The 27,001-nt window shown below is 40.9% G+C and overlaps 1 protein-coding gene across 1 annotated transcript; it reads left to right on the forward strand.

Annotated features, from left to right (window-relative positions):
* Positions 1-2,945: 2,945 nt before the first annotated feature.
* Positions 2,946-20,397, forward strand: LOC100461737 (putative adhesion G protein-coupled receptor F2P). The gene is made up of 8 exons (XM_063725289.1): positions 2,946-3,023; positions 7,375-7,417; positions 8,515-8,666; positions 9,607-9,840; positions 10,804-12,165; positions 16,536-16,577; positions 20,096-20,155; positions 20,263-20,397. The coding sequence occupies exons 1-8, from the start codon at positions 2,952-2,954 to the stop codon at positions 20,395-20,397; spliced, it is 2,100 nt and encodes a 699-aa protein (XP_063581359.1). The 5' UTR covers positions 2,946-2,951.
* The last annotated feature ends 6,604 nt before the right edge of the window (positions 20,398-27,001 follow it).

The raw sequence follows: 27,001 nt of genomic DNA on the forward strand, positions 1-27,001 counted from the left end.
CTGTGAATTCCCAGAGTTGTGAGGGGCTGCGAAAAAGATGCCATCCTTGTTCTAGCTGCTAGGACATTGCTGAGACATAAGGAGCTCATTTTTTGTTTGTTGAACAAACACATGGATTAACATCTTAAGTACCTTCTTTAGGTTTGGAAAGCAGACAAGAGAGAATGGTTTGGAGGGTTGGAAATGTTATTTCTTTGTAGATCCAGCCATTCTACTAGTATACTTTGCTGTTCCTTTTTTTGCCCCCATCCCCTGCCCCCGCTTTTTTTTTTTTTTAAATAAGGGAGAGGGGAAACAGTTCCTTAATTTTTATTTAAAAAAAATTCGAATGCTTTTGTATTTGGCACATTTCACCTTAGGAAATTGCAATATTAATGAAATTGCTTTTTTTAAAATATGAATCACATGAAGTGACATTTTTAGGTTGTATGTTCTTGACAGGTAAGCCTTTTCTGAAATAAATGTCTATAATGAATTTTTTAGCTTAGGACATGTGAAACCAACATTTCAAACATTTGTTTGAGAGGCAAGAGTTATACTCCAATTACCCCTGCTGACCTGGGGGAGGGAGGTCAGAACCACTAGACACCTGTGGCTTTTCACAAGCAAATGAGGACAGAGGCTCTGGCGGATAGGAGGTGGGTGGTCAAAAGATTAGAGTCACACTACTGTTTTGCCACTACACGCTTTTGCTTCTTTTAAACTTTCTGCTTCATAGAACTAGAAAAAAAGCTAATGACTATGGTTTAATGTCAACAACTCTGAAAGAAAAATAATTTCATTCAAGCCCTGATTACAACATGCCACTTAATTTAAAGAGCAATCAGTTTTATCGGCTAAGTTTTTTAAAAGGTCAGCTTTAAGAAATGTTTCTTCCAGTTAAAAGAAATTAGATAAAGCTAAAAAATATGCTGAAAATTAAAATCACACTGTTGCTGAAACGTGGCAAAAGACAGCATGTCAGAGTTGTGGTCCTCAGTTATTTTATTACAAGATAGACTTGGGAAGTAAAGAAAATGTTAAAAACTTCTGGGCTCTGTGCAGCAGCATAACTATCAAAAAAGGCCATACTGCAAAGTACAATGAAGGTCACTTTCACAGAGATCACAAAGCCCTCATTTGGACATAACAAAAATGTAATTTTAGTAATAATTAAGAGCATTTTTGATAAAAATTATAACAACTATATTTAAAATGCAAAGCAAAATGACAATTTAATAAACAGATTTTCAACATATTACATTAAAATTTTAAGCAAACAGAATGAGTTTCATCCTGATTTGCAGAACTCAGCTGATCATAAACCTTCTTTTTAAAAAAATCTACTTGAGCTTCTGTGCTGAGTAGTGCTGACATTATGACAGTTTGTTGTCTTGTGTCATCCCCTAAATCATTTTTTAGAATTAGTTTTAGTTGAGAAAAAGAACGTTCTGTATGATGAGAATTTTGAAAGATAAAATCAATTTGATTCAGAAAAACATGGAGTCATCCTTAGGTTTTATGAGCATTATGTCATCAAATTCATCAATGGCTTTAATTTTTTCTAATTTTGATTATTTTGCCCAAAGCAGTAATTGCACTGGTGATGATTCTCATAGGTCAGTTTGATGATTTTTATACCATAATTTTCATCTGTTTGATTAACTTAGGTAGGAATAAAGGGTGAAAATATGGCTGGCAATTTTACTTGAAATTGTGTGTCCATCTGTGTTGCTACAAAATACATGTAAAGTGATGAATAACAAAGTAGCCTCTTTGTGTAAGAACTACAAATGTTTGGACAGCTGTATTAATAATAGGCTGAGATAGGCAATACAAAATATTTTAAACAATCATTGAATTTCAGTGGAATTTTAGCTAGGCAAGTATTTCAATGGAGGAAACATGACTGGAAAATGAATTTTGCCTAGTCTTTAAAATAATGACATTGTTTCCTATGGAATTATCCATGATTGGGCTAGAGTTCTTCTTGGCTAAAAATGGCCAAATAGCAAATATAAACCATTGTGATTGCTTCTGGTCTTTGTTGATGACATTCAAGTCTTCTGAATCCTTTTATCTAAAATTGAAGAAACAGCAAATAGCTTTCAAGGATGATCTCAACTCAAGATAAAAATATTAACATTATTAAAGTGTCATATTAAATTTCTTAGCTTAGGTGAGTCCTCTACAGAGCACAGACCCTGATGCAAATTATGAGCTCTTCCCACCCACCTCCCCTCCATCTTTCCTCCCTACTTTCCTCTTTCTTTACTGAATATACTGTGTGCCAACCATGTGTCAAACACTGTTCTAGGTGTCAAGGAATCAGTTTAGTTTTGATATCAGTTCTGGTAGAAATAACAATAACAGACCATGCTCAAGATCAGTTTTGAAGAAATCACTGATTACCTATGAACATATAGTTCCAGAGTTAGGTGGGAGTGAGTAATAATAGGCCAAGCGTCTTCAAAAGATATTTCTAGGCTGAGTTTGCCCATAGGAACCCCAGCTCACCTTCTACTGTAGCCATTCACAGATTTCTCAGCCCTGCCTAACCCAGAGACTGAATCATCATTCCTGCTCCCTGAATATAGGCTGTTATTTATTATATCCATGCAGGCAAGGTGAAATCTGGCAGGTAGTAGCTTCCTTTGGAGGGGTTCTCATGTTAGGAGTGACGTGCAAGCCAACAGCGGAGGGTGGGGGATATCTCAGCAATTGCCTGTGTCTCCCAGTGCTGCCTGTGCTGTCACGGCAGCCTCCTAGAGAACGAAGTCAATGGGAGGCCACAGGACACTGCCTCTGGAGCAGAAAGGTCTGAGAAGACAGCACGGAAGAGGAAGACAGCCCAGTCTCATAGGTGAAGTGACTGGGTCTGCAGTGGCATGGGACCTATGAAAGCTTCAAATTGGAGACATTTTGCCTTTTTATTTGTTTTTATAGAAACAAAGTCAGCTGTGTGGAAGACAATGACTCATACACTTTTGCTGTACTACTTGGTGTTTCTTTGGCCCACAGAGTCCTGTAGGACATTGTATCAGGTAAGAAAAGGGGAAGGAGTGGAGGATGAACTGGTGGGGAAAGCAAATTGGCAATAAAGTCCATCAGCTAACCAGCTCTCGGTTACCAGAGAGCTGGAGTATAGGGAAAAGATGGTGATAGAGTGACTGGCCCAGCCAGAAGTAATTGCAACTACAGCTAAACAAAACCCACTTTAACCAATAGCTACACATTGCTTTTCTCTCAACTTTTTTTCCATGAGTTCCTGAGATGCAATGAGGCTCAAATGATTTAAGAGTAATAAATACTTTGTTCTATATCTTCTGATAGTGAATGTTTCAGTTGCTCATAACCAGGGTGGTACCATTTCCTGGGGGCACTTGAAAATGTGGGGGTGTTAAGGATTGCCATAATGACCAGGAGGTATCAGTGGCATTTAGAGGCAGGGCCTAGGAATGGCCTGGCACAATGAAGCATTGTCCCATCCAAAATGGCAACAGCATCTCCCATAAGAAACCTGATAGTGAACACCATGAATGGGCTAGAAGAAGCAATGAGCAACTCAGGCAGTGGTTAAGCAAGGTCTCACTGGGACGGAGTTTCTGGCAATGGACTCTTTTAAATTTTGTAGGATGGAGGCGCTATGGCTCTTTCTGAAATATTTGTCCTGACACCATAAGTCATTTTAATTTCACTGTTAGTTACTCATTTAAAATAAGTTGTGGATGAGCACAGAGAAAGGATACACGAAAATATTTTGAGCATCTTCTGAAGAGAGTACTATTATTTGACCACAAGTTCTGGAAGGCAGCTTTGAGATCAACTGGTGAAGCTCCACTCCCTTATTTTGCGGTTAGGGAGATGGTGATCCATGTTGTGGGATGTGATTTTCTTGAGGTACATACTTACTCAGTTACAGGGCCAAGGCCAGAACCCCTGTTTTCAGATTCTCGGCTTCTTGATCTTTCCATTTTAATATATGTCTTCTTAACAAGAGCCTCTTAGGAAAAAATGACTTTGGAAGTTCCTTCCAAGAGTTTTCCGAATGATATTCACTTTACCCTCAAGTTAGTCTGTCTTTGCTTGGGAATCTTCTCCATGGCTCCCCTTCCCCACTAATACTAAACAGGTACCTGGTTTCCGGGAGAAGTTAGAGACTCTTGGAAAGACCATTTCCTGAAGCCTGTCCAACCCTACAGCTTGTTACTACTTCCTCCCTTCATTCCGTTTCTGCATTCACACTTTTCTGCAAGACGGAATGTGGACAGGAGGCAGAGCATGGCAGGTTGGCTTTGTTTCTCTTGATCATTGGGATTTACCTTACTGGGAACATTCTATCCTTCTCTTCTCATTAGACAACCTGCTGGGTGCTGAGCTGCTGTGCTGCTGATGCTGCTGGCTCCTGACCTGCCTATGCTCCCAGGCAGCTCAGCAGGTTGAGCAGGTTGCCGGTTTGCAAGTATCTTTTTTTTCACGTATTAGGTTGGGGACTGTTGGTATCCAAAGCTAAAGTGATCCATACTGGATGCTACACTAGAAATGAAATAACCAGAGGAGTATGTGATGTGCTTTGGCAAATTTAGATGGGAAGAAATTAATTAGGTCCTTTCCTTAAGAAGGCCGAGTTTTCAGACTCCAAGTAAACAGAATATCATGGCTTTCTGCCCACATACATGATAAATATAATGTAACTTCACTGGGGTTTGTTTAATGGACCAAATATCATCCAGAGTTGTTGACTTATAACTGCATTTATCACAGTGTATTGAAGACCATGGTCCTATCAAGATGGGTTTTGAGTACCTTGAGATGCCTATGTTTCCTTCCACTCATCCCCTCTGCCTGTTGCACTCAAACGTAGGCTGGCTGTTTAGAAAAGGCAGTATTGTAGGAATCAGGAGATCTAAGTTCTCGTCCTAGCTGTAAGGGGCATTTCCTGCATGGCCTTGTGCAAATCACCACACTATCAAGCCTCATTTTCCTTAACTGTAAAATAAGAGGGCTGGATTGGATGATCTATAAAGTCTTCCAAAATTCTGAAGATATTATTTTAGCATTCTTGTTTGGTGCAAGAACTTTAATTCTTCCACCTATAAAATAAGGCTTGATTCTCTGGACTATAAAATGAGAAGTCATCTTCTGTCAGTGATTTCACAGATATGAATCCTCAGTGATACTTTCTTGACTTTGGAGAGATCCCAAAAGCTCAATTCAGATTCCCCATAAGTTCTTATTTGGTAGAGAAAAGAGGGAATATTCAGCCTTGTTTCTTGATAACATAGAGAGAAGTAAGGTTGTGAAGAAGAACCCCATGAGTTGGCATGAACCCCAAGAGTTAGTCACAGAGCTGTGTCAGTGAATTTCCAATTTCTTCCTCAACGGATTAGAACTTGGAACTCAAGTTGGAGTAATTGGGTTAAGGCTCTTCTCAGCCACTAGGAAACACTATTCCAGTGCAGAAGCAAGAAAACTGTCTTTTTCTCTCTCCTCACACACACATACACACATGAACATATATGTCAGTATATATATCCATACTAAAATGTATATATGAATACACACATATGTACAAGACACTGAACTAGCTACTTGGAGGAATATACTGAAGCACAATACACAGTCCATTTTCTTAAGGAACTTGTAATTTAATTGAGGAGCTAATATGCTTCTATAAAGAAGATTAGATAGCAAAATGGCAGGTCAGGTGAGAATATGCCAAGCATTGAATGTATGTTTGGCTGTATGGATGATGATGCCTATAGGAGCCAGAGGAAAAGATGTATCATGTGCAGAACTGGATCAGGAAAGACCTCTTGGAAGGGGAAAACTTGAGCTTTGTATGTAACTGAAATTCAGTAAGTTTATGTGCAGAATAATAAGAGTAGTAAATTCTTAAATAGACTTATAGTATTCTTAGAGCCCATTCGTAGTGCTTTTCATAGATGAGCTCATTTATTCCTCATAAACATGCTCTAGGGCAAGAATCATACAATTATGGTACTATAGTTCTTACTCTACTTTATGGAAGAGAACACTGAGGCTCAGAGGGATAAACTTTCCCAAGGTCTCAAATGTTGGTGTTGAGATTTGAACCCAGGTTGTCTACTCCCAGAGTACATCCCTTGACCACTATGTGACACTTTCTTAGTGAAAGGTCAGGTATGGTCTCGATGGATGGGACACGGGGCGGGGGGGTTCTAATTAGGAGTGATGGAGATGCTCACGGTATGGGGAAGCTAGGTTTTGGAGGAGTCCTCCTAAGGAAAAAGAATACAATGTTACAAATACAAAACTAAGGGGAAAGTGAACATTTATTTAGAATGAGAAAAGGAATCACAACAAATTTAGAAACGCTGGATAGTATTATTTAGCATTGTTTAGTAATAAAACAATATTTTTATTAATGAAATGCCCACCTTTTAGTTCTTACATTTTTGACTGCATACTTGCATGATCTTATACCTTTTTTCTATAGAGAGAATAGAAATATTATTCAGTCTTTCCTGCAGCATTATTGATCAAATTTTTTTCTTGTTATTGCTAGTTTAGAGAAGTATCTTTCAGTTTCTAATTTATTATTAGTAATGGCATGTAAACATGTAGGACTGTTATCAAATTTGGGAAAATTCTATCCAATTTATTTCATATGTGAGCTGCAAGATATCAGGCAACTTAGAATTTTCTTGTTCTGTGAATAATTGTAAATGTTCTTAGCATTGATGTCACTTAAGTGTTGATGCTCTCATTGTAATGCAGAAGTGACTGGAAACTACATAAGTATATCCGACTAAATTCAAACTAAATGTATCCCAGCTTAACTTGTCCGGAATCCATGAATAGATACGGCTTCTCTGGTGATACCCAAAATGAGGGAGGGTATGAAGGAGGCAGAACTGAAATGGCAAAAAATGATGGTCTTAACAGATGGCAGGTAGTTAAAACATTTTGCTTTTGAGAATTTAATAAAACATATGATCATGTAAACACATGAGATGATCTGCTCATTGAGCGTGAGAGGAGAGCAATCTGCTCATTGCTAGACCCTCTCCCAGGCCTTCAAAAGGTCCCATATGAGCAAGGGACTCTGAAGCTTAACCTTTGTCAACTTCCTGGTCAATCCACTTCTGCTCATAATGTGTTTCCTGGATAGAACATAGACTCTTCTTACTGGAGAGAGAGGAGTGTTCATACTGAGTAGCAGTGGGAGAGGAATGTGGTCCAGGCTGAAGGGAAAATGGGGTCACAGAGAAGCCATAATTCATGGACTTGGCTTCGGGTGGGCCATGCTGGTATCATAGCTAATTTAACTATGGTTGTTTGTGACTAAAGTGAGCCATTGGGCTGGCATATCAACAATTGATTTTGATGCAAATTTTGATTTTCCCTTTCTAGGCTGCCAGCAAAAGCAAGGAGAAGGTACCTGCCAGGCCATACGGTATGTTGGCAGCAGTTACTTATCACATGGAAGTTTTGCTGTCCATCTATTGTAATAGAGGGCCATTCTCAGCCCTCTGTCCTGTGGCATGCAGATGGAATCCTTGATGACTCTGATTTTTTCCCTTCATATTAAATTGTACCTTTGTCTTTCTTTTTTCTTTTTGACTTTTATGTTTGGGGGTACACATGCAGGTTTCTTACATTGGTAAATTGCGTGTCACTGGGGTGTGGTGTACAAATGATCCCACCCAGGTAGTGAGCATAGTACCAGGTAGTAAATTGTAAGTTTCACCCCAGCCCTGTTCCTCTCTCCTCCCAGCACCCTCTGCTCCATCCTTGTCTAAGAATTCTTTGACATAGATCCTTTGGATTGAGCCCATTCAAACTGGGCCAGTGGCTAGAACAGGTCTGTGAGAACTCATTGATGATGTAACATATTATAGAGTTCCTGAGCTGAGAGGCTTCTTAGCAAACATTGGAAGCAGTGGATTCCAACTAGTGGACTGCACTGTGGGTTTGTCCCTCTCACTTCACCTGGGACAGTTCCTTTTTTTTTTCTGTTTGTTTTTTAGACAGAGTCTCACTCTGTCTCCGAGGCTGGAGTGCAGTGGCACAATCTTGGCTCATTGCAACCTCCACCTCCTGAGTTCAAGCGATTCTCCTTCCTTAGCCTCCTGAGTAGCTGGGATTACACGCACGTGCCACTACACCCGGCTAATATTTTGTATTTTTAGTAGACACGGGGTTTCACCATGTGGCCAGGCTGGTCTCGAACTCTTGACCTCGTGATCCGCCCGCTTCGGCCTCCCAAAGTGCTGGGATTACAGGCATGAGCCACCACACCCGGCCGTGTTCCACTTTCATCTATTTTATACACTAGAGTTCAGGATAAGATTTTGTTGGAAGCAGTAAAATTTTGTTGCTGAAATAGATGATGACCACTGATCCATTTCAGTCTTCCTCCACTTTAGGAAAAGAAGACACTAATGTCTGCAGGATTTATGTGCTGCCACTGCAGTGACACCTTGGTGATTGGCCCAATGGGCCCAGAGCCCAGACCTTCCCATCTGATATGGTCTCCTTTCATTTTCCCAGGTGTATGCGATGGTGTCTGTACAGACTACTCCCAGTGTACTCAACCTTGCCCTCCAGACACTCAGGGAAATATGGGGTTTTCATGCAGTAAAAAGACATGGCACAAGATCACTGACACCTGCCGGACTCTTAATGCCCTCAACATCTTTGAGGTAATATCTTTTCTTTTGCAATATAGATTCTAATGTGGATTCTATGAGCACAGTGCAGCCTCCCATTGGCAGTGGATATTGCCCTCAGTAAGAAAGAGGATGAGCATGTAGCAGGGCAGCATGTAGGAATGGGTGAATAGATAAGCACCCACTAGCCTCACTTTCTATGCAAAAATAGCCTTCTAAACTTTGGGTATCTGAAAATCTGTGCCCGTGGACACCTGGCCATGTGAAGGGGCAGGCTGCAGGAGGGCCAGAAGGGGGTCCTCTAAAGCAAGGGTCAGCAAACTTCTGTAAAGTGACAGAGAGAAATATTTCAGGCTTTGTGGGTCACAAGGTCTCTGTCGTGCCTACTCAACTCTGCCATTGTAGCATGAAATCAGCGGTAGACAGTATTTAAATGAATGGAAGGGCTGCATTCCAGTAAAACCTTATTTACAAAAAACCAGGCAGCCAGCCTGGGTCCATAGTTTGCCACCCCTGCCTTAAAGTGTAGGAACCAGAGTCTGAATCTATGGGAGATATTTTCTATTGCTATTTTCAGTCTTGGTGTTCCAGCTGATTCATCCAAATCGAGTTTCAAATTTCTATTTTTAAGACAGACTCATGGCTCATGATTTGCCCTTCATAAATATTACAAATGAGCTTAAATGGCACTAGAAATTTCTATATATACAGGTTATCTGAAGAGATATGCTGAAGATAACGGTTGTTATTTGGGGAGAGGGGAGTTAAGGAATAGGTAGATGGGAAGTAAGGACTTTTATTTGCTTGTTCATACAACTTGGTATTGGTCAAGTTATTTCACAGCAGATGTGACTCTGAGAGTGTAAAAAAGAAAAACATTATGTTAGGCTGTCCTAAGTTTCAGTAAAGGTACTTTTACATTTAACACAAAAATAAAAATTATAAAAATTTCTTTCTTTTTGCCATATCATAGGAGGATTCACATTTGGTTCCACCATTTGAAGACAATATAAAAATAAGTGTATATACTGGAAAGTCTGAGACCATAACAGATATGTTGCTACAAAAGTGTCCCACAGATTTGTCTTGTGTAATTAGAAACATTCAGCAGTCTCCCCGGATACCAGGAAACATTGCTGTAATTGTGCAGCTCTTACACAACATATCAACAGCAATATGGACAGGTGTTGATGAGGCAAAGATGCAGGTGAGTGTCCCTGAATACTTGGTAGAGCATTATCTCAGTGGGAAAGGAATGCAGGTTTGTTGGAGTATTCTGTGAGCTTCTTAGGGACTAGAAACCATGTCTTTCACATCAGTATTTCTAATGTCTAGCAAAGCAAGTGCTCAGTAAATCTTCATTAAAGAAAGGATGAATAAATGAATGGAAAAAGTAAACATATTTAACCAACAAATATTTATAGGGAGCACTTACTTGGTACTGTATTGAAATTTGGAGTATGAGTTACCAATGTATCTTTTGGCTACTGAATACATTTAAGAAACATTCTATGTTCTGGAGAGAGAAAGACTCCTCTTATTTTCATTTGTGAGTCAGGATAGGTTGCTAAAACGGAAAATAATTGAATGCAAAGAAAACAGCCATACCTATCCACTGCAGAAGCATGAAATAGAACGGGGTCCATTTTGCTTGGTTTTAATCTTCAAAGCGAAGACAGTAAAAAAGTAGATTCAGACTCCAGGGTGAATTTCCAATTTACTATGTTCTTGTATAGGGCCCTGCAACACATTTGGGATGCAACAGAGGTTAATCACGTGATGGGTTCTCTGAGCAGGGTAAGCAAGTTGCTAGTTTCGCCTAGGTGTGATATGGAGGGGATGATGGACATGAGCATGTGGAAAGCTGCCCAGTGGCCTGGCTCACAGGAGGCCATTGCATAAATGGGGGAGGGCATGGTGAGGCAATTCCTTTGTAGCTCTATCATCTAAGTCAAACTTCAGTGTACATGCAAGTCACCTGAGGATCTTATTAAGATGCAGATTCTGATTCATTAAGTCTGGGGTGGGGCCTGAGATTCTATATTGCTAAGAAGTTCCCAGAGTATGCCTAGGTTGCTGGTTGGAGGAGCATGCTTTATAAAGGTGAGTGTTGAATGTGCTGGCAGTTTCAGAGAGTGGCTCAGTACTAACACAGGTTCTTCATTGGCAGAGTTACAGCACCATAGCCAACCACATTCTTAACAGCAAAAGCATCTCCAACTGGACTTTCATTCCTGACAGAAACAGCAGTTATATCCTGCTACACTCAGTCAACTCCTTTGCAAGAAGGCTATTCATAGATAAACATCCTGTTGACATATCAGATGTCTTCATTCATACTATGGGCACCACCATATCTGGAGATAACATTGGAAAAAATTTCACTTTTTCGATGAGAGTTAATGATACCAGCAATGAAGTCACTGGGAGAGTGTTGATCAGCAGAGATGAACTTCGGAAGGTGCCTTCCCCTTCTCAGGTCATCAGCATTGCATTTCCAACTATTGGGGCTATTTTGGAAGCCAGTCTTTTGGAAAATGTTACTGTAAATGGGCTTGTCCTGTCTGCCATTTTGCCCAAGGAACTTAAAAGAATCTCACTGATTTTTGAAAAGATCAGCAAGTCAGAGGAGAGGAGGACACAGTGTGTTGGCTGGCACTCTGTGGAGAACAGATGGGACCAGCAGGCCTGCAAAATGATTCAAGAAAACTCCCAGCAAGCTGTTTGCAAATGTAGGCCAAGCAAATTGTTTACCTCTTTCTCAATTCTTATGTCACCTCACATCTTAGAGAGTCTGATCCTGACTTACATCACATATGTAGGCCTGGGCATTTCTATTTGCAGCCTGATCCTTTGCTTGTCCATTGAAGTCCTAGTCTGGAGCCGAGTGACAAAGACAGAGATCACCTATTTACGCCATGTGTGCATTGTTAACACTGCAGCCACTTTGCTGATGGCTGATGTGTGGTTCATTGTAGCTTCCTTTCTTGGTGGCCCGATAACACACCACAAGGGATGTGTGGCAGCCACATTTTTTGTTCATTTCTTTTACCTTTCTGTATTTTTCTGGATGCTTGCCAAGGCACTCCTTATCCTCTATGGAATCATGATTGTTTTCCATACCTTGCCCAAGTCAGTCCTGGTGGCATCTCTGTTTTCAGTGGGCTATGGATGCCCTTTGGTCATTGCTGCCATCACGGTTGCTGCCACTGAACCTGGCAAAGGCTATCTACGACCTGAGGCCTGCTGGCTCAACTGGGACATGACCAAAGCCCTCCTGGCCTTCGTGGTCCCAGCTTTGGCCATTGTGGTAGTAAACCTGATCACAGTCACACTGGTGATTGTCAAGACCCAGCGAGCTGCCATTGGCAATTCCATGTTCCAGGAAGTGAGAGCCATTGTGAGAATCAGCAAGAACATCGCCATCCTCACACCACTTCTGGGGCTGACCTGGGGATTTGGAGTAGCCACTGTCATCGATGACAGATCCCTGGCCTTCCACATTATCTTCTCCCTGCTCAATGCATTCCAGGTAAGTCCAGATGCTTCTGACCAAGTGCAAAGTGAGAGAATTCATGAAGATGTTCTGTGATTAGGTGCTTGTGACATTAGATTTCTACATAAAAGCCAATGGATTTGGGATAGCATATGGAGTGGGGAAATAAACTTTTGTTCCAGAGATACCTGGATTTGGATCCTGACTCTTTCATTTCCTAATAATGTATAACATGATCTTGGGATATTTATTCAACTTTTTCAAGCCATATTTTCCTCACATATAAAGTGAGTGCAACACTGTTCGCTTTATAGGGGTGTTTGGAAAGTGAAATTAAATGGTGAATGGGAAAGGATCAAGTACTAAAATGATCTAAAGACCATAGACAGCCTAGTAATAGGCTAAGTTGTTATGGTTTAAAAATTAAGCAATAACACCTTCCCCAAAGTTTAGGTATGTAGCTGGAGGCATTAAAGTTTGCACATTTATTACATTTCCTTCCACTTAGGATTTTTAACTACCATTGGAAACCATCTTATTTTAACACAGCAAGCTATACAGAGAGGTATCAAAGATAGTTTCTCCTCTCTTCTCTTATCACACTTAGATGAATTAAGCAATGTTCACAGTTTCATGTGTATGCTTTGCCAAATTTTCTATGCTTATACAAATATATTTTCACATAACACAGGGGTTAAAACAATGTATATTATTGTGTAACTTGCTTTTGCACTTAAAAATATGCTCTAGAATTTTACCAGCTCATTATGCATGAATATGTCTCTAATGGCTGCATACCATTCCATATTCAATAATTTCCTTCTTGATTGAAATTTTTTTCCATTTTTATGTGTTATAGTATGTGAGTGATCCAAAGTTTATTATATTGAATGTTAATATGTAGATAGTAACTAATTGAAAAGAAAGCTTTTATTTTTCTAAAGATATCTAAAACATTGTCTTTTTTTTCTGAATGTGTGTGGTAGCCAGTAAGACTATTTTCAAGTAAATGCTTTACCTAATTGCTAATAGGTATCTTAAGTCAAGTATCTTCTCATTTTCCTTTTTCAGAATTTATGTATAAATGATTTCACTTTATAATAAATGCTTTGATGTCTTGAAGAACAATGTTAATAATAATAGGGGTATCTCATATTTTGAGTCTCTACTTTTTTTGCACCTCTATAGAAAATATTAATTGTATCCTACATTTGTATAGCTTTTGGTAGTTATCAGTTGCTTTACGCATGTTTACAAAACTAGTCATTGAAAAGACTTGGGTAAAACCCCTATTTTTCATAAACCCCTCATGAGCTCATGACTCATTCCACAGCATTTTCCTTCTCTTGTCTCCCTTAGGGCCATCTTATCTGTGAGCTTTGTTTTGGACAAGGCTGTGAGCACTTGCATTTTGATATCATGAGCACCTTTACCTGTCATAGTAGGATCACTTGTGCTTTCAATTTCGTTTCTGCCTTGAATCCCAGTAAGGAACAGGGAGGGGGTCTATCTAAGCGCCAGTACAGACGGGGCAGTGAGGAGCTGAGAACAAAGTGTCAGTGAGGCCCAGTGGGGGGCACTGGGCAGTGCTGTGTTGGAGCTGGCCTGTATTGGCTCACGGGAGCTGCCTATTATATTTTCACGATTGTTCTGAGCTGGCTGTGAACACAGTCATCAATAACAATTAAATCATATAGACTTGCAATTAAACAAATTAAGTTAAAAGTAAAGGTCATGTATCCTCAGAACTCATCACTTCCTAATTATTTGTCTACCTTTTCTCTTGAGGTTACTTGCCTCTATTGTGTCTGCCTGGTGGAAAATCTGTACAACGATGTGCTACTGCCCATCTCTTCCTAAATCCATGCTCAGTGAGGTCACAGGGCAAGATTCAAATAGGCCATGGTGGGTGTAATTAACTATAGAGATTGGCAAACACTACAAATGAGGAGAGTTTATTGCCATTTACTAGCATATCACTGGATCAGAGCATCCTCTGAGGGAGGAGAGAGAGGAGCCATGGATCTCCTGAGATGGGAGACACAACCAACTGGGTGGAAAAAGCAGGAGAAATGGAGTCTTAGGATAAGAAGAGATGAGGGGCAGCAGCAGAGGCTGATGGAGCACAGACAGAGGGGAGAGATTCTGAAACATATTGAGAAGCCCAGACGACATGGGAGAAAGACTCCTGTAAAGATTTCCTGGTCCTAGCCCCAGGGGAATATCTGCACTAGTTTTAAAGCTCAACCATCCCCTTTACTATAGAGGTTTTATTATGGTGTCAGTTGCTGCCTCGATTACCCACCTTGTCCATCCATAACTTCTGGTTGGCATCCTACTCTTGTATTTACTAAGAGTAATTGTGGGCTGGGTGAGTTTTTGGGACTCCCTCATAGCTGTTTTGGTGGGAAAAAAAATAAAGCACATATACCAAAACCTGGGAGAACACCTTGAGATTTACCTGTCCAAACTGTGCTTTGCCTACTAAAAGAAATGCAAAGAAGCTGCTACTGGTGAATTGTTTGTTAGGTATATTCTCTCTTCCCTTCTCAACCAGATATTAAACTTTATGGCCAATTTTTTTGTCCAAATCTTCTGAAAGATATTTTGCATAACTTTCTCTAAGGTGGCATGGGCCAACGAAAAGTGATCCTAATGGAGTATTTCCCTGTTACATGTTTATAAAGTCATGTTTATAGTCATGTTACATAACTATAAAAGTGCAGGTTGCATAATAAAGAAATTAAACACATACATACACTCAAATGAGGAGACACTACATTTATTACTTATTTTGTGCCAAGCATTATGCTTAATATTCAAATACAAATATAGATAGACCAACCCCAAGGAATCAAAAATCTTATAAGGAGAGAAATTCCTCTTAGTTCTTTAGCCAAAGAATATTAGCCATCAGCATATTTGTGGAAAAAACATGCTAGAATTGTTGATCCCAGATCTTTAAAAAATATAATTCCAGGGTCAAATTCACGGAGATCCTGACTTGAAGTGTATTCCTAGTACCAAAATCAGGCTGGAATATATTTGTCCCAAAGGGCCTTATAAGAATGATAACTTTGCAGCCTAATGGACCATGCCAACAATAATTTTTTTTTGTAGCAGATACAATAACAGATTTCAATAATCACCTTGTAGGCTCAGAGTGTTACACAGAACAATCTCACAAAAGCCACATGGAGATTAAGCTTTTGAGGGTTGGACTGGCTGAAGAGAAAGGTGTATGTTAGTGTGTTTGGGGGACTGGATTAGCTGCAAGGATGTACACTGGTCCCTGTAAGGTCCTCCACCTCTCATCTGGGCTTTTACCAAATAGTGTTAGGTTTGGTATTGTTCTCAGTGATGAATACCAGGTTGTAACATCTTTATGGTGCCAGCTGTATAAAACCCATGCACCTCAACAGGCCTCTGGGTAGGTAAGAGTTCACACTCACTTATGAAGTCAGAGCAGCTTAGCAAGGCTATTCGTAAATAAAAGGTCATGATCTCACCTCCCTTTTCAGATGAGCCACAGACGGAGTAACTGCACATTTAGGAGAAATTTTTGTCTAATGAATGTTCCTGTCTATCACATTTTGAATGCCAAATAGCAGCTTCCTTTTCCTTAACTGAAAAATGGAACTACAAGTTGCCCTTCCTTCGTCAAGGGGAGTTTTGTGCCAATGTATGTGAAAAAGAAGTAAAAACTTCAAATGGACTATAGCTATAGAAGAACAGCCTGTTTTGGGTTTTATATGGGTTTTTTTTTGGTATGGAAAATAAAAGATATAAAAGCTAATGAATTCCTTCTATATCATCATATTGGGAATACTTGTCATGTGCTTAGAAACTCAATCTATTTAATGTCATTAATTTTTTGAGGATGTATACACTTGACTTTTCTTTGCAAGTTTGATAATATTCTTTGTAGTGGATGAGAGAAGGAGGCTGAAGGTGTTATGGGAAGCTGAGCAACAGCTGTTTCTGCTGTTTTCTGTGGAAGCTTCTCTTACTTATTGTTCAGGGACAGCAAGCCTGCAGTTCATTGCCCAACCCCTCCTCTGACTCTTTCTTGGATCATTATATTCTGTTGAGAGGCCCAGCTCCTGCTAAGTGCAAACACTTTAATTTGTCCAACGTAAAAGGAAATTTAAAAAATATTCCTGTATGATGTAGGGAACTTGGTCTCTTTGGTTTACTGAGGTACCTCTACAGTGGCTGCCATATGGAAGACACTCATCAATATTCATTGAATGAATCTAGGTGTTGTGATCTAAGGATGACAAATTAAGAGATTTCATAAAATTGTTTTTGTTTTATCAAAATAGGAATTGGTAATAACTGAGAGTATGTTTTATCATCATCATTCTTTTGTAAATGGTTCTTCTTCCCTCTTCTGTGTTTCCCAGGGCTTCTTCATCCTAGTGTTTGGAATCATCCTGGATCCAAAGGTACTGAATGTAAATTCTTCTTGTTGCTTTTTCTGTATTATCAGTACTTGGCCATGTAAAGGCTTGTAAAGGCTATTTATTGAAAAGCTTTCACTTCAGTCGTTTGTACAGAGGTATGAAGCCTGGATCACTGCTGTTTACAATGTAAATGATATTGACCAGTTTGTAAGTTCTTATGGGAATAAATGTTTTATGTACATTAGGGCTGATTCTTAAAACAATTGTAGGTATTACTATTTTCAATTTTACAGATGAGGAAACCGAGACTCAGAGTGAACAGCTTGCTCAAGATCACTACAGAAACCCACTCTGATTAGTTGAAGCAGAAAAGGAACTTATTAAATCTCACAGTATTATCTTTGGGAGGGTCTCTTTGGCTTGGAGTTTTGGAGGCTGTACTCCAGGAATAGTTACCAATGCACAGCACAGAAATGCTCCACAAGAGATACCATTGCTCTTCCCCACTTTGCTGGGCACAGAGAGTACAGCTCGCCAGGCCAATGTCAAGCAGTAAACACTTAAGCCAGAGTTGCTGCTACTGCTGCCTGGGAGATCACCTCACCCTGCCTGACTGGTACACCAGCACCTGCACCTGCATTTATGCATTGTCATGTCTGATTGGCTGAGTTCAGGTCATGTGGTCACGTCTTAGCTGCAAGGCTGGGTGGAAGTGTGAGTTCCTACTTCTATCTTGAACAGCAGTGGAGTCAAGAAAAGAAATTCTTCAAATACAGATGAGTCTTGATAAGTGATGAGCATTGAAAACAAATAAAAACCAAGCAAATGAACAAACCCTCAAATGTTTATTCAGGCTTCTAAGATCACCCTCTTTCCATTGTACCATACTACCTTCTGGAAAAAGTAAAGCAAACAACCCTCTCAGATATAAATGCAAACCCCTTCTGTCAATTAAAGTAAATAAATAAATAAATATGAAAAGGAACAGTACCAGGTTGGATTTACAAAACAAAGCAAAAAACCAAACAAAAAACCCCAGACAAACAAAAACATAATCCACTCCTTCCCCCAAACACCCCACCTTCACTGCAGAGTTTGTTTGTTTACTTATTTATTTATGTTTTACTATTTTTTACTTATTTATTTATTTTATACTAAATAAGAAGAGCACCTGTATTCAGCTGGCAAGACTTAGAGAAAACGACATGTTAATTTTTTTTTTTTTTTTTTTTTGAGACAAGGTTTTACTCTGTTGTTCTGGCTGGAGTGCAGTGACACCATCATGGCTCACTGCAGCCTCGACCTCTTGGGCTCAGGTGATCCTCCCACCACAGCCTCCTGAGTAGCTGGAACTACAGACACATGCCACCACACCCAGCTAATTTTTAAACGTTTTTGTAGAGATGGGGTCTCCCTATGTTGCCCAGGTTGGTCTCAAACTCCTGAGCTCAAGGGATACACCCATCTTGGCCACCCAAAGTGCTGGGATTACAGGAACGAGCTACTGTGTCCAGCCTACTGCCAGTAATATTCTATTAAATTAATATCAAAGGTTTGTTAAAAGGTCAGGAGATGGAGACCATCCTGGCCAATGTGTCGAAACCCCGTCTGTACTAAAAAATACAAAAACGTAACTGGGCGTGGTGGCATGCGCGTGTAGTCCCAGCTACTCAGGAGACTGAGGCAGGGAAATTGCTTGAACCCGGGAGGCAGAGGTTGCAGTGAGCCAAGATCGCTCCACTGCACTCCAGCCTGGGAGCAGAGCCTGTTGGGATGCAGAGATAGTAATGCTTTCTCTGCCTTCTCCATTAGATTATGACAAAGAACAAATGCAATTTTGTAGGTAAAAACACAAAGCACTTAAGGTATTCCCCAGTCATATGCCACAGGATTATGTTTCTATTATTCATAATAACACAACTAGTATCTGTAGCCACAGTACCAGCAGCCGCATTTTTACTTAGTTTACCACTGTTAGGTGAGATGTGCAAAGAACTCCAAGTCATGGAAACTTCTATCAAGATGAAAACCTCTTACTTTGCAATTATGATATGAAAGGTAAATACTCCAAAGTGTCACAGGACCATACATGATTCATTGACCAAAAGTTGTATATACCAGTAGTCTTCAAACTTTTAGGATTAGTAAAACACAGTGAGTACATATCCCCAGATGTGTTCATTATTAACCTAAAAAGTGTTGTGTACATTATGAAACCTAAGAGTAAAAAAGGGTGAGAACAAAGAAATGTAAGTAGAAGTGCCAATGTATCTTCACGAATCCCAATGGGCCCTTCAGCACACCATCCTCCAACCCTGAGGGGTGGTTTGAGGTCTGTGTGTGACAAAGAATACGGCATCTGCAGGGAAGGGGGAAGCCACCCTGAGCTGGAGGACTTTGGCACATATGAATTGTGAACACAGAACTTCTACAAGGCCTTGGAAGGTGAATAATATTTTGTATAGCAGAAATAAGAAGAGGGCCTGTATTCAGCAGGCAAGACTTAGAGAAAAGGACAGGATGACTTGGTCAGGGAAGATGAATTTCATGGACTGTTGCTATGTTGTATAGTACTTTTTTCTTTGAGACGGGGTTGTCATTCTGTCGCCAAGCCTGGAGTGCACTGGCATGATCTCAGCTCACTGCAACTTCCACCTCCTGGGTTCAAGCGATTCTCCTGCCTCAGCCTCTCAAGTAGCTGGGGTTACAGGTGCCCATCATCACGCCTGGCTAATTTTTGTATTTTTAGTAGAGAGGGGGTTTCACTATGTTTACCAGCATGTTCCCGAACTCCTGACCTCAAGTGATCCACTCGCCTTGGCCTCCCAAAGTGCTGGGATTACATACAGGCATGAGCCACCATGTCCGGTCGTACAGCACTTTTTTTCCTCTAGAAAAGGTGATTTGAATAATTGACAAATTGTGAGAAGTGATTATGTAAGTGCTCCATAAAAATAATGCCAAATCTAGGCCAGGTGCGGTGGCTCATGCCTGTAATCCTGGCACTTTAGGAGGCCGAGGCAGGCAGATCACGAGGTCAGGAGATTAAGACCATCTTGGCTAACATGGTGAAACCCTGTCTCTACTAAAAATACAAAAATATTAGCCAAGCACGGTGGCATAGACCTGTAATCCCAGCTACTTGGGAGGCTAAGGCAGGATAATTGCTTGAACCCTGGAGGCGGAGGTTGCAGTGAGCCGAGATGGCCCCACTGCACTGCAGCCTGGATAACAGAGTGAGACTGCATCTCAAGGAAAAAAAAAAAAAATAGAAACTATGTTGAGGAATTCTCAAACTTTTGGCAAATTGCATTTCTCAGGCATTGGGTCCATATTTAAGGCCCTGAAAGTGAGTATCCTATGCCACCTCCACCTCTCTTGTCTCTTTCCATCTTTCCACCTTTTCCAAGACTACTCTACCAGGTCACTGATCCCACCATATCCCTCCAACAGAACCTAGCTGCTAACACAGTACCTGGCCACAATATCTGCCAGGCCCAAGCATATGTGTTATCTTCTTACGATCTTCTAATTCTTAACCTCTTTTGTTAAATATCCAGATAAGAGAAGCCTTAAAGGGTCGAGTAGCCTCTGCAAAAAGGAGCTCCAGAATATCAGAGGTAAAGCTTTCATATTCATTTTTGTATTTAAAAGTTTAACAAGATAACAATCTTAGAGTTTCTGGCATATGGAGTGTTGCTAACACTCTCACCTTAATACTTTGCAGTGTGGATTTCCCAGAAGTGCTGGGTGCCTCTTGAAACAGTTCAGATTCTTTCTGGAATATGGGGATGCAAAGAGATGCAAGTGGAGTTACATGAATTTAGAGGAGAGTGACAAGATGGCTGGCATTGGAGGGTGAACCTCAAACCACATAGTAGGAGAGCAGGTGATGAAAGAAATGAGAGAAGTCTTAGGTTCCCATGACATCTCACTTGTTCTCTATGACTCCAATCAGTTGGCCCTCATCCAAAGTGTAAAAACTCCAGGGAAACAAATTCTGACCCTACACAAAGAACTACTCAAGAGGGGCCAGCTGCCATGGTACTGAAGTGGCTTAAGTGGGCTTGGGGCCTGCACAGGGTTGCTGTAGAGAAGATTCAGTCATTGGACAGCAGGCTGGACTATAACAGGGTCTCTAACTTATCTTCTATTCCTGTGACTTAGAAACAATGTATTGTTATGCAAAGAATGAGGGCCATGAACTGTTTTGAGGGAGGGAAAAACTGCTGCTCAATTTTTTAAAAAACTTTTAAATGGCAGCAAAAGGAGATTCAGGGTTGGCCCAAGGAATACACCCACAACAAGCAAGGAGGTGATCTAGAGCCTCCCATGCCAGTGTCTGCTAGGGTCCACATCCCCTGTCATGGGCTGGGGCTTCAGGGGATCTGCATGGAGAGAGGCTAATTGATGGGGCTGGGCACCCTGTGGCCCTGAGAGCAGCGCTGCCCCATCCTCGTTCCTTGCCTTCCCATTCCCTCTCTGTTGATTTCTTCAGCCCTCCTCTTCTCTTCTCTTTCTTCCCTCTCTTTTCCTGTTCCCTTTTGCCTTACTCTTACCTAACCTTTGGTCTTGTTTTTAGTCTTTGGTCTCCATACTTGGGAGTCTGCTGGTTTCTCTGTACCCCTTTCAGCTTAAAAAAAAAAAAAGACCCAAAGTTTAATGCAAATGACATTAATAAATGTCTAAAGCAATGGTTCTCAACTTGGGCTACATATTAGAATAAACTGGGAAGCTTCACAAATGGGGTTGCCTGGGTCACACCCCTGGAGATTCTCATTTGATTGATCTGGAGTGTGGCTTGGATTTGGGAGTTTTGAAAGCTCCCCAGGTGATTCTAATGTACAGTCAAGGTTGAGGGTCATTCATCTAAAGCCTCCCTGAAGTGTCCTGGCATTGAAAATATTTGTCTCCAACAAGCATCCCTGATGTAAGTACTCTCTTCCTTCACTTTGGTCTGCCGTGGTGCTCTCAGGAGAGAGTCCTGACTCTCTCAATCCCTTCCAATTTAGCTTTGCTCCTTTCCTTACGTGTTTCAGAATTGATCCATTCAGGTCATCATAGAGAAATTCTACTTTTCAGTGTCATAAAATCCTATTCATTTCTCCCACTTCTCTTTGTGGTTTTATGTGACTGATAAGTCAAAATAATATCCAGCATTTTATGAGTAGTTGTTGATTGTCTGATTCAGTGGTGATGCTGGCTGTACCTTAGAAACACCTAGGAAGCTTTAAAAATATACCACTTCAGGGCATGGTGGCTCATGCCTATAATCCCAGCACTTTGGGAGGCTGAGGTGCGCGGATTGCCTGAGGTCAGGAGTTTGAGACCATCCTGGCTAACATGGTGAAACCCCAACTCTACTAAAAATACAAAAATTAGCCAGGTGTGGTGGCACATGCCTGTAGTCCCAGCTACTCGGGAGGCTGAGGCAGGAGAATCACTTGAATTTGGGAGGTGGAGGAGTTGCAGTGAGCCCGAGTTAGTGCCGCTGCACTCCAGCCTGGGTGACAGAGTGAGACTCTGTCTAAAAAAACACACACACACACTTTCCAGGCCCTACTCAAGAAAAATTAAATTAGAAACTCTTGGAGGTAGGGCCTAAGCATTCTTTAAAGCTCCCCAGTGATTCTAATGTGCTATCTGGGTTAACAATCACTGGCCTAGGTACTAGGTAAATTTATCCTAATTTCTTGCACTTCTCCCTTCATTTCTTGCTCACTAACTTTAGGTCACTGCCTGCAATTAGTTTTATCAACCCTGCTCAGAGGACAGAAGTAGGTATTTCATCTGTGCTCTTCTCTTCTGCTTTGTAGGCCTCTAATCCCTAGGTAGCAATCTTCTGTAGTCCAGATTCAACTCCCCTCCTCATAGCACCTGCTTAGGTAGTATCAGTCCTGCTTCCCAAACCCAGCATAATAAATTTGCTTGTCTGTGTTCATTTTATATCTGATGTGATGAATTAGGCTATGTTTATGTGGTAGTAATTCTACCAGTGAGTTAATGTATTACCTATCTTAGGCAACACATTCCTAAAACACGAGGACATCCTTTGGACACAGGCGCATTACAAGGGGATGGCTTTAACGCTGAGGATTTCAGCAGACCAGCTGAGAAAGAGCTATTTGAGAGCTTGGAGCCCTTTTGCTGTCTCTCTCTCTCTCTCTCTCCATGCCACTCAGTGTCTTCTCCACTGTCCACCACACTCCCAAATTAGAGTCTCCTTCAGTAGGCGGAGCCAGGCCAGGCCAAGCAGGAGGAGGATCTCTCACAGCAGTCGGTTCCTATGTTGTCAGTGGTTCCAATATAAAAAAGGAGAGAAGAGAGCCAGACGCAGTGGCTCACGCCTGTAATCCCAGCACTTTGGGAGGCCAAGGCGGGCAGATCACGAGGCTGAGTGTGGTGGCGTACACCTGTAGTCCCAGCTACTTGGGAGGCTGAGGCAGGAGAAATGCTAGAACCAGAGAGGCAGAGGTTGCAGTGATCCGAGATCGCGCCACTGCACTCCAGCCTAGATGACAGAGTTAGACTCTGTCTCAAAAAAAAAAAAAAAAAAAAAAAAAAAAAAAAAAAAAAAAGAAGGAGAGGAGAGGAATAAAGTGAAGGAATAAAAGGAATTGCTGTGGATCACAATTCCCCAGGTGCTTTGAATAATTGTGATAATTGAAAACAGACTAATAATGATATTTAATAAATGCAATTATACTTTGTCTTCAACAGAATGCTTCTTCTGAATTATCTTGTCATCCCATCAAAGGCCCAAGTTAACAAACCAGGCTACATTCCTAACCTGGGAGGTGAGTACAAAGCAAGGGGTTCCCATATATGTCATATATGTGACATTTCTTTTAAAATTGCAATTTGATTAATTATAATTAGAAACGATTTTTTCTTCATTAAAAGGATTCTCCTATACAGTCTATTCTCACCTAGCTATGGTTGGAAATATATTCACACTTCAAATTCTTAAGCTACTGAGATTTTTTTTTTCCCTGAAAATTAAGCAGGCGTGTCTGAAAATGCTTTTAAGTTAGCCTGGGTGACCTTTAGAGGGGAGTGAGGAGAGCTTCCTGCTTTACTTAGCTGCTCCCTCTCTTCAGTCTTCTCTCCAGTTCTCTATCCCAGGACATCCTATATGATATCAGCAGTATCCCCAGATTTCCCATTGTGGCCCCTTTCTTTTCCCTAGCCTGAAAAGATCAAGGTATTATGATAAATAATAGCTGTGAGAGGCCTCAGGGATGATGGAGACGTTTATTTACATTTGAGATCTCAGAGACAGACAAAGATATATAGAAAAATAGAAGTAGAGAAAGGAGCCACAGGGGAAAACAGAAATTCAGATACACAAAGACAGAGGGACATGGTGGCTCACGACTAGAAGAGAGCCACCTAGATACAAGGACATGTGCAGACACAAGTCTTCCAGTCCTGTGTCTCGATGTCCCTCTGGATCTAGAGACAGAAAATAGAGGAAGACAGAGGAATCTACATCGAGATACCCACATTCATAGGGAGACAGAGACAGAGAGATGCAGGGAGAGGATAAGAGATGCATTGGGAGATCCAGAGAAATGCAGAAAAAAAAAAAAACAAAACAGAGAGATGGACTCACAGAGACACATACAGTGTGACAGAAACAGAAACAGAGATAGATGCACTCAGCTATGTAGAGAGGGCCTCCCACCCCTCATCCCAACACATCCAGGCTCCAGCAGCCTTTGTGGCTTTCTGTAGCAGTCCACGGCCTTATATAAAAAGTGGATCTTTTCCAAGAAGTGTTACACTGAAAAGGAGGTGGCCCAGCTTAGAGAAAGACAAGGTGTGTAATTCAGCATTTGTGGGCAACAGAAAAGACTGTTCTCTGGATTCCAAAGTGGCTTAAAGGGAGGAGACTCTCCATCGGCCATAAGGCATGTACCCAAATGGGCTCATTGTTCAAGACAGTGAGCTTATAATGCAGATGTTGTAAAGCCTATGAATCTTGCTACTTGTACATTAAAGCTGTGATCTTCTGTTCTTGACAAGGTTGTATATTCCAGGAATGGCAGAGCCCAAAGGAGAAATGTGCTCATTCCTGTCTTCTTGCCTCTGGAGAATATTTAGGAAGCTCACACATGTGGTGCTGATGGAGGAGGGCGTGATGTGCAGAAAGGATGAAAGGCTCCTCTGTCTAAGCTGTTCTGTGCTACTAAACATTTTTTGTCCATCAACTGTACATAGCTACATATAGGTCATGCTGGGCAGCCACAGCAAACAAAAAGACAAAGGGGGCCATGACTGTGGTTTTTGTTGGGGCTTCTATCTCTATGCTGTTGGGTCGCATTTGTCTTCAGAAAGCAAGCTCTGTCTCATCTTGGAAAAGGCGGCCTGGGATTTCACCTGGCTGGATTCTGTGTGTTGCTGAGGGAGGAGCCTCATGAATAGTCACGAAGAGTTGGGCTGACTCTAAGTAGGTCATTGCTGATTATTATTATGTTTTTTTCAAAAGGAATCCACTGCCAGTATATTCCACTTTTTCAAATTTAAATAGATCGGATGGTCAACCTGGTTTGGGCTTAGATACAACTTCCTTGGCCATGAACCAAGGGGAAAAGCATAGAGCTTTTGAGACAGAAAGATGACCATTTTCAGTTAAGGAGATGGAAGCCTGCAGTTGTGAGTCAATGCTAATCAAGGACTGAGCCAGAGGTAGAAACCCAAGTGTGCTGGCTCCCAGCCCTGCACTTGCTCTTCAAGACCATGTAGACACTGAAGGATCTTCTGCCTACACTGACAATGTAAGATCAATCCTCACCAACAATATGCTTTTTTGATACCTGGGATTGGAGAGAGGAAATATCACGTTTCCAATTCAGAGCTGCTCATTTTCTTAACTTGTGTGTAAACAAATTCAACATTCAAACCAGGTGTTACCTGATAGAACAGTATTGTACGTAGAAGCTCTTTGAGAAAAAAAAAGCCTCTTTACAAAGCAAGGACACAGATGACTGCAGCAGCATCTAACTAGTGGATGAAGGCAAAGGGGCAATGGGCAGCCTTTAATTATCCCAACAAGAAGTCAGTATTGATGATGTTTCATTACAAAGGAGAAAGTGGGGCTCACTTTAGGTATGAGTGCAGTCCCTTCCTTCCTTCCTTCCTTCCTTCCTTCTTCCCTCCCTCCCTCCCTCTCTTTTTCTCCTTTTCTCCTTTCTTTCTTTCTTTCTTTCTTTCTTTCTTTCTTTCTTTTTCTTTCTTTCTTATTACAAATTATCTTCCTATAAGTAGGAAAGTTTGAGCAGACAAAAAGCATCAATCTGAAGTTTAAAAAAAATGCATCAACCTGGAGAAATAGTCATTTTTCAAATGGCATTGCTTGTCTTGGGACAACAAAAGCATCCTTCACAAATAAAGTCAGAGAGTGGTTTTGATTTACCATTTACCAATATATTTGTATGTTCTTTTCAAGAGAAGGGGTGAGATAGACATAGTCCTGGTTTTCCTCAATGCAGGCTTAGGTACAAAGAAATGTCACTTACCCAGAGTCCATATATTGAAGTGAAAATGGAATTTCATGAAGCAAATATAGTTATAGGATGGTAAATCTGGACAAATTTCATAAAAGACGAACTCCAATTGCTTCATTTCACAGATAACAGCTCTGAGCACTAGGGAGAGAGGGAGGGATTGGCCTAGCATTTGCTTTGTGTCTTGAGCAGTCACATCTAGTATGGAAGTACTCACTACTCAGCTATACTCACTCCCTGAGACAGGATGGTCAGAAAGACACCCTACCTTAGCCTCATCATTAACCAAGAAACCCCGAGGATGCTGAGAGAAAAACTCTGGAATTATTTGGGAATTCCTGGAAGAAGCTATGCCCTCTCTCCTGCATCCCAAAGCCCACTCTACACCATCTTGAAAAATGTCAAGTAACTGCATGGATTAGGTTAACTCTGGATGACCCTGGGTAGAGACACATTCAGTTTCCTGCTGACACCTCACCAAGAAAGTGATTTGGTCAGGTGACTCTAGGAGAAATTGGTACTGATAGTGTCCAAGGCAGATTTTTAAGTATCAGACTTAATACATAATGATTCTTGGGAAAGCCATTTAAATTCCTGAGACTTTAAGTGGATAAATGTAGGTAAAATAGTATAGTATTTGGCTCATAATAATTGCTCATTCAAATTCACATGTTAGTTTTAGTTGTTTTTTTTTAAATTAGAGTCCTGTGAATACATGAACCCACCCACCCACACGCAAAGCACAAGCAAACACACAGCCTTGACCCCATGCATAATTTTGGCTGAAGACACCCTCATGGGAAGTAGTTCACTGACTCCCAAATTAAAGAGTTAAGCATTTGATTTGGTCTGTTCAACAGTAGGGGTATCAGCCAGCAAAATCTGTTGAGCTTACCATTGAAAAATCCTTTCATTCGTTACTGTGGTCATAATACACAGTTACCTGGCCAGGAAAGA

The sequence above is a fragment of the Pongo abelii genome, chromosome 5 (assembly GCF_028885655.2).
Source record: "Pongo abelii isolate AG06213 chromosome 5, NHGRI_mPonAbe1-v2.0_pri, whole genome shotgun sequence".
Lineage (NCBI taxonomy): Eukaryota > Metazoa > Chordata > Mammalia > Primates > Hominidae > Pongo > Pongo abelii.

Coding starts and splice junctions, on each gene's coding strand:
- LOC100461737 (XM_063725289.1), top strand. CDS start 2,952: ATGACTCATACACTTTTGCTGTACTACTTGGTGTTTCTTTGGCCCACA. Junction 9,841..10,803: donor TTGATGAGGCAAAGATGCAG/GTGAGTGTCCCT, acceptor CTTCATTGGCAG/AGTTACAGCACCATAGCCAA. Junction 16,578..20,095: donor GAATCATCCTGGATCCAAAG/GTACTGAATGTA, acceptor TTAAATATCCAG/ATAAGAGAAGCCTTAAAGGG.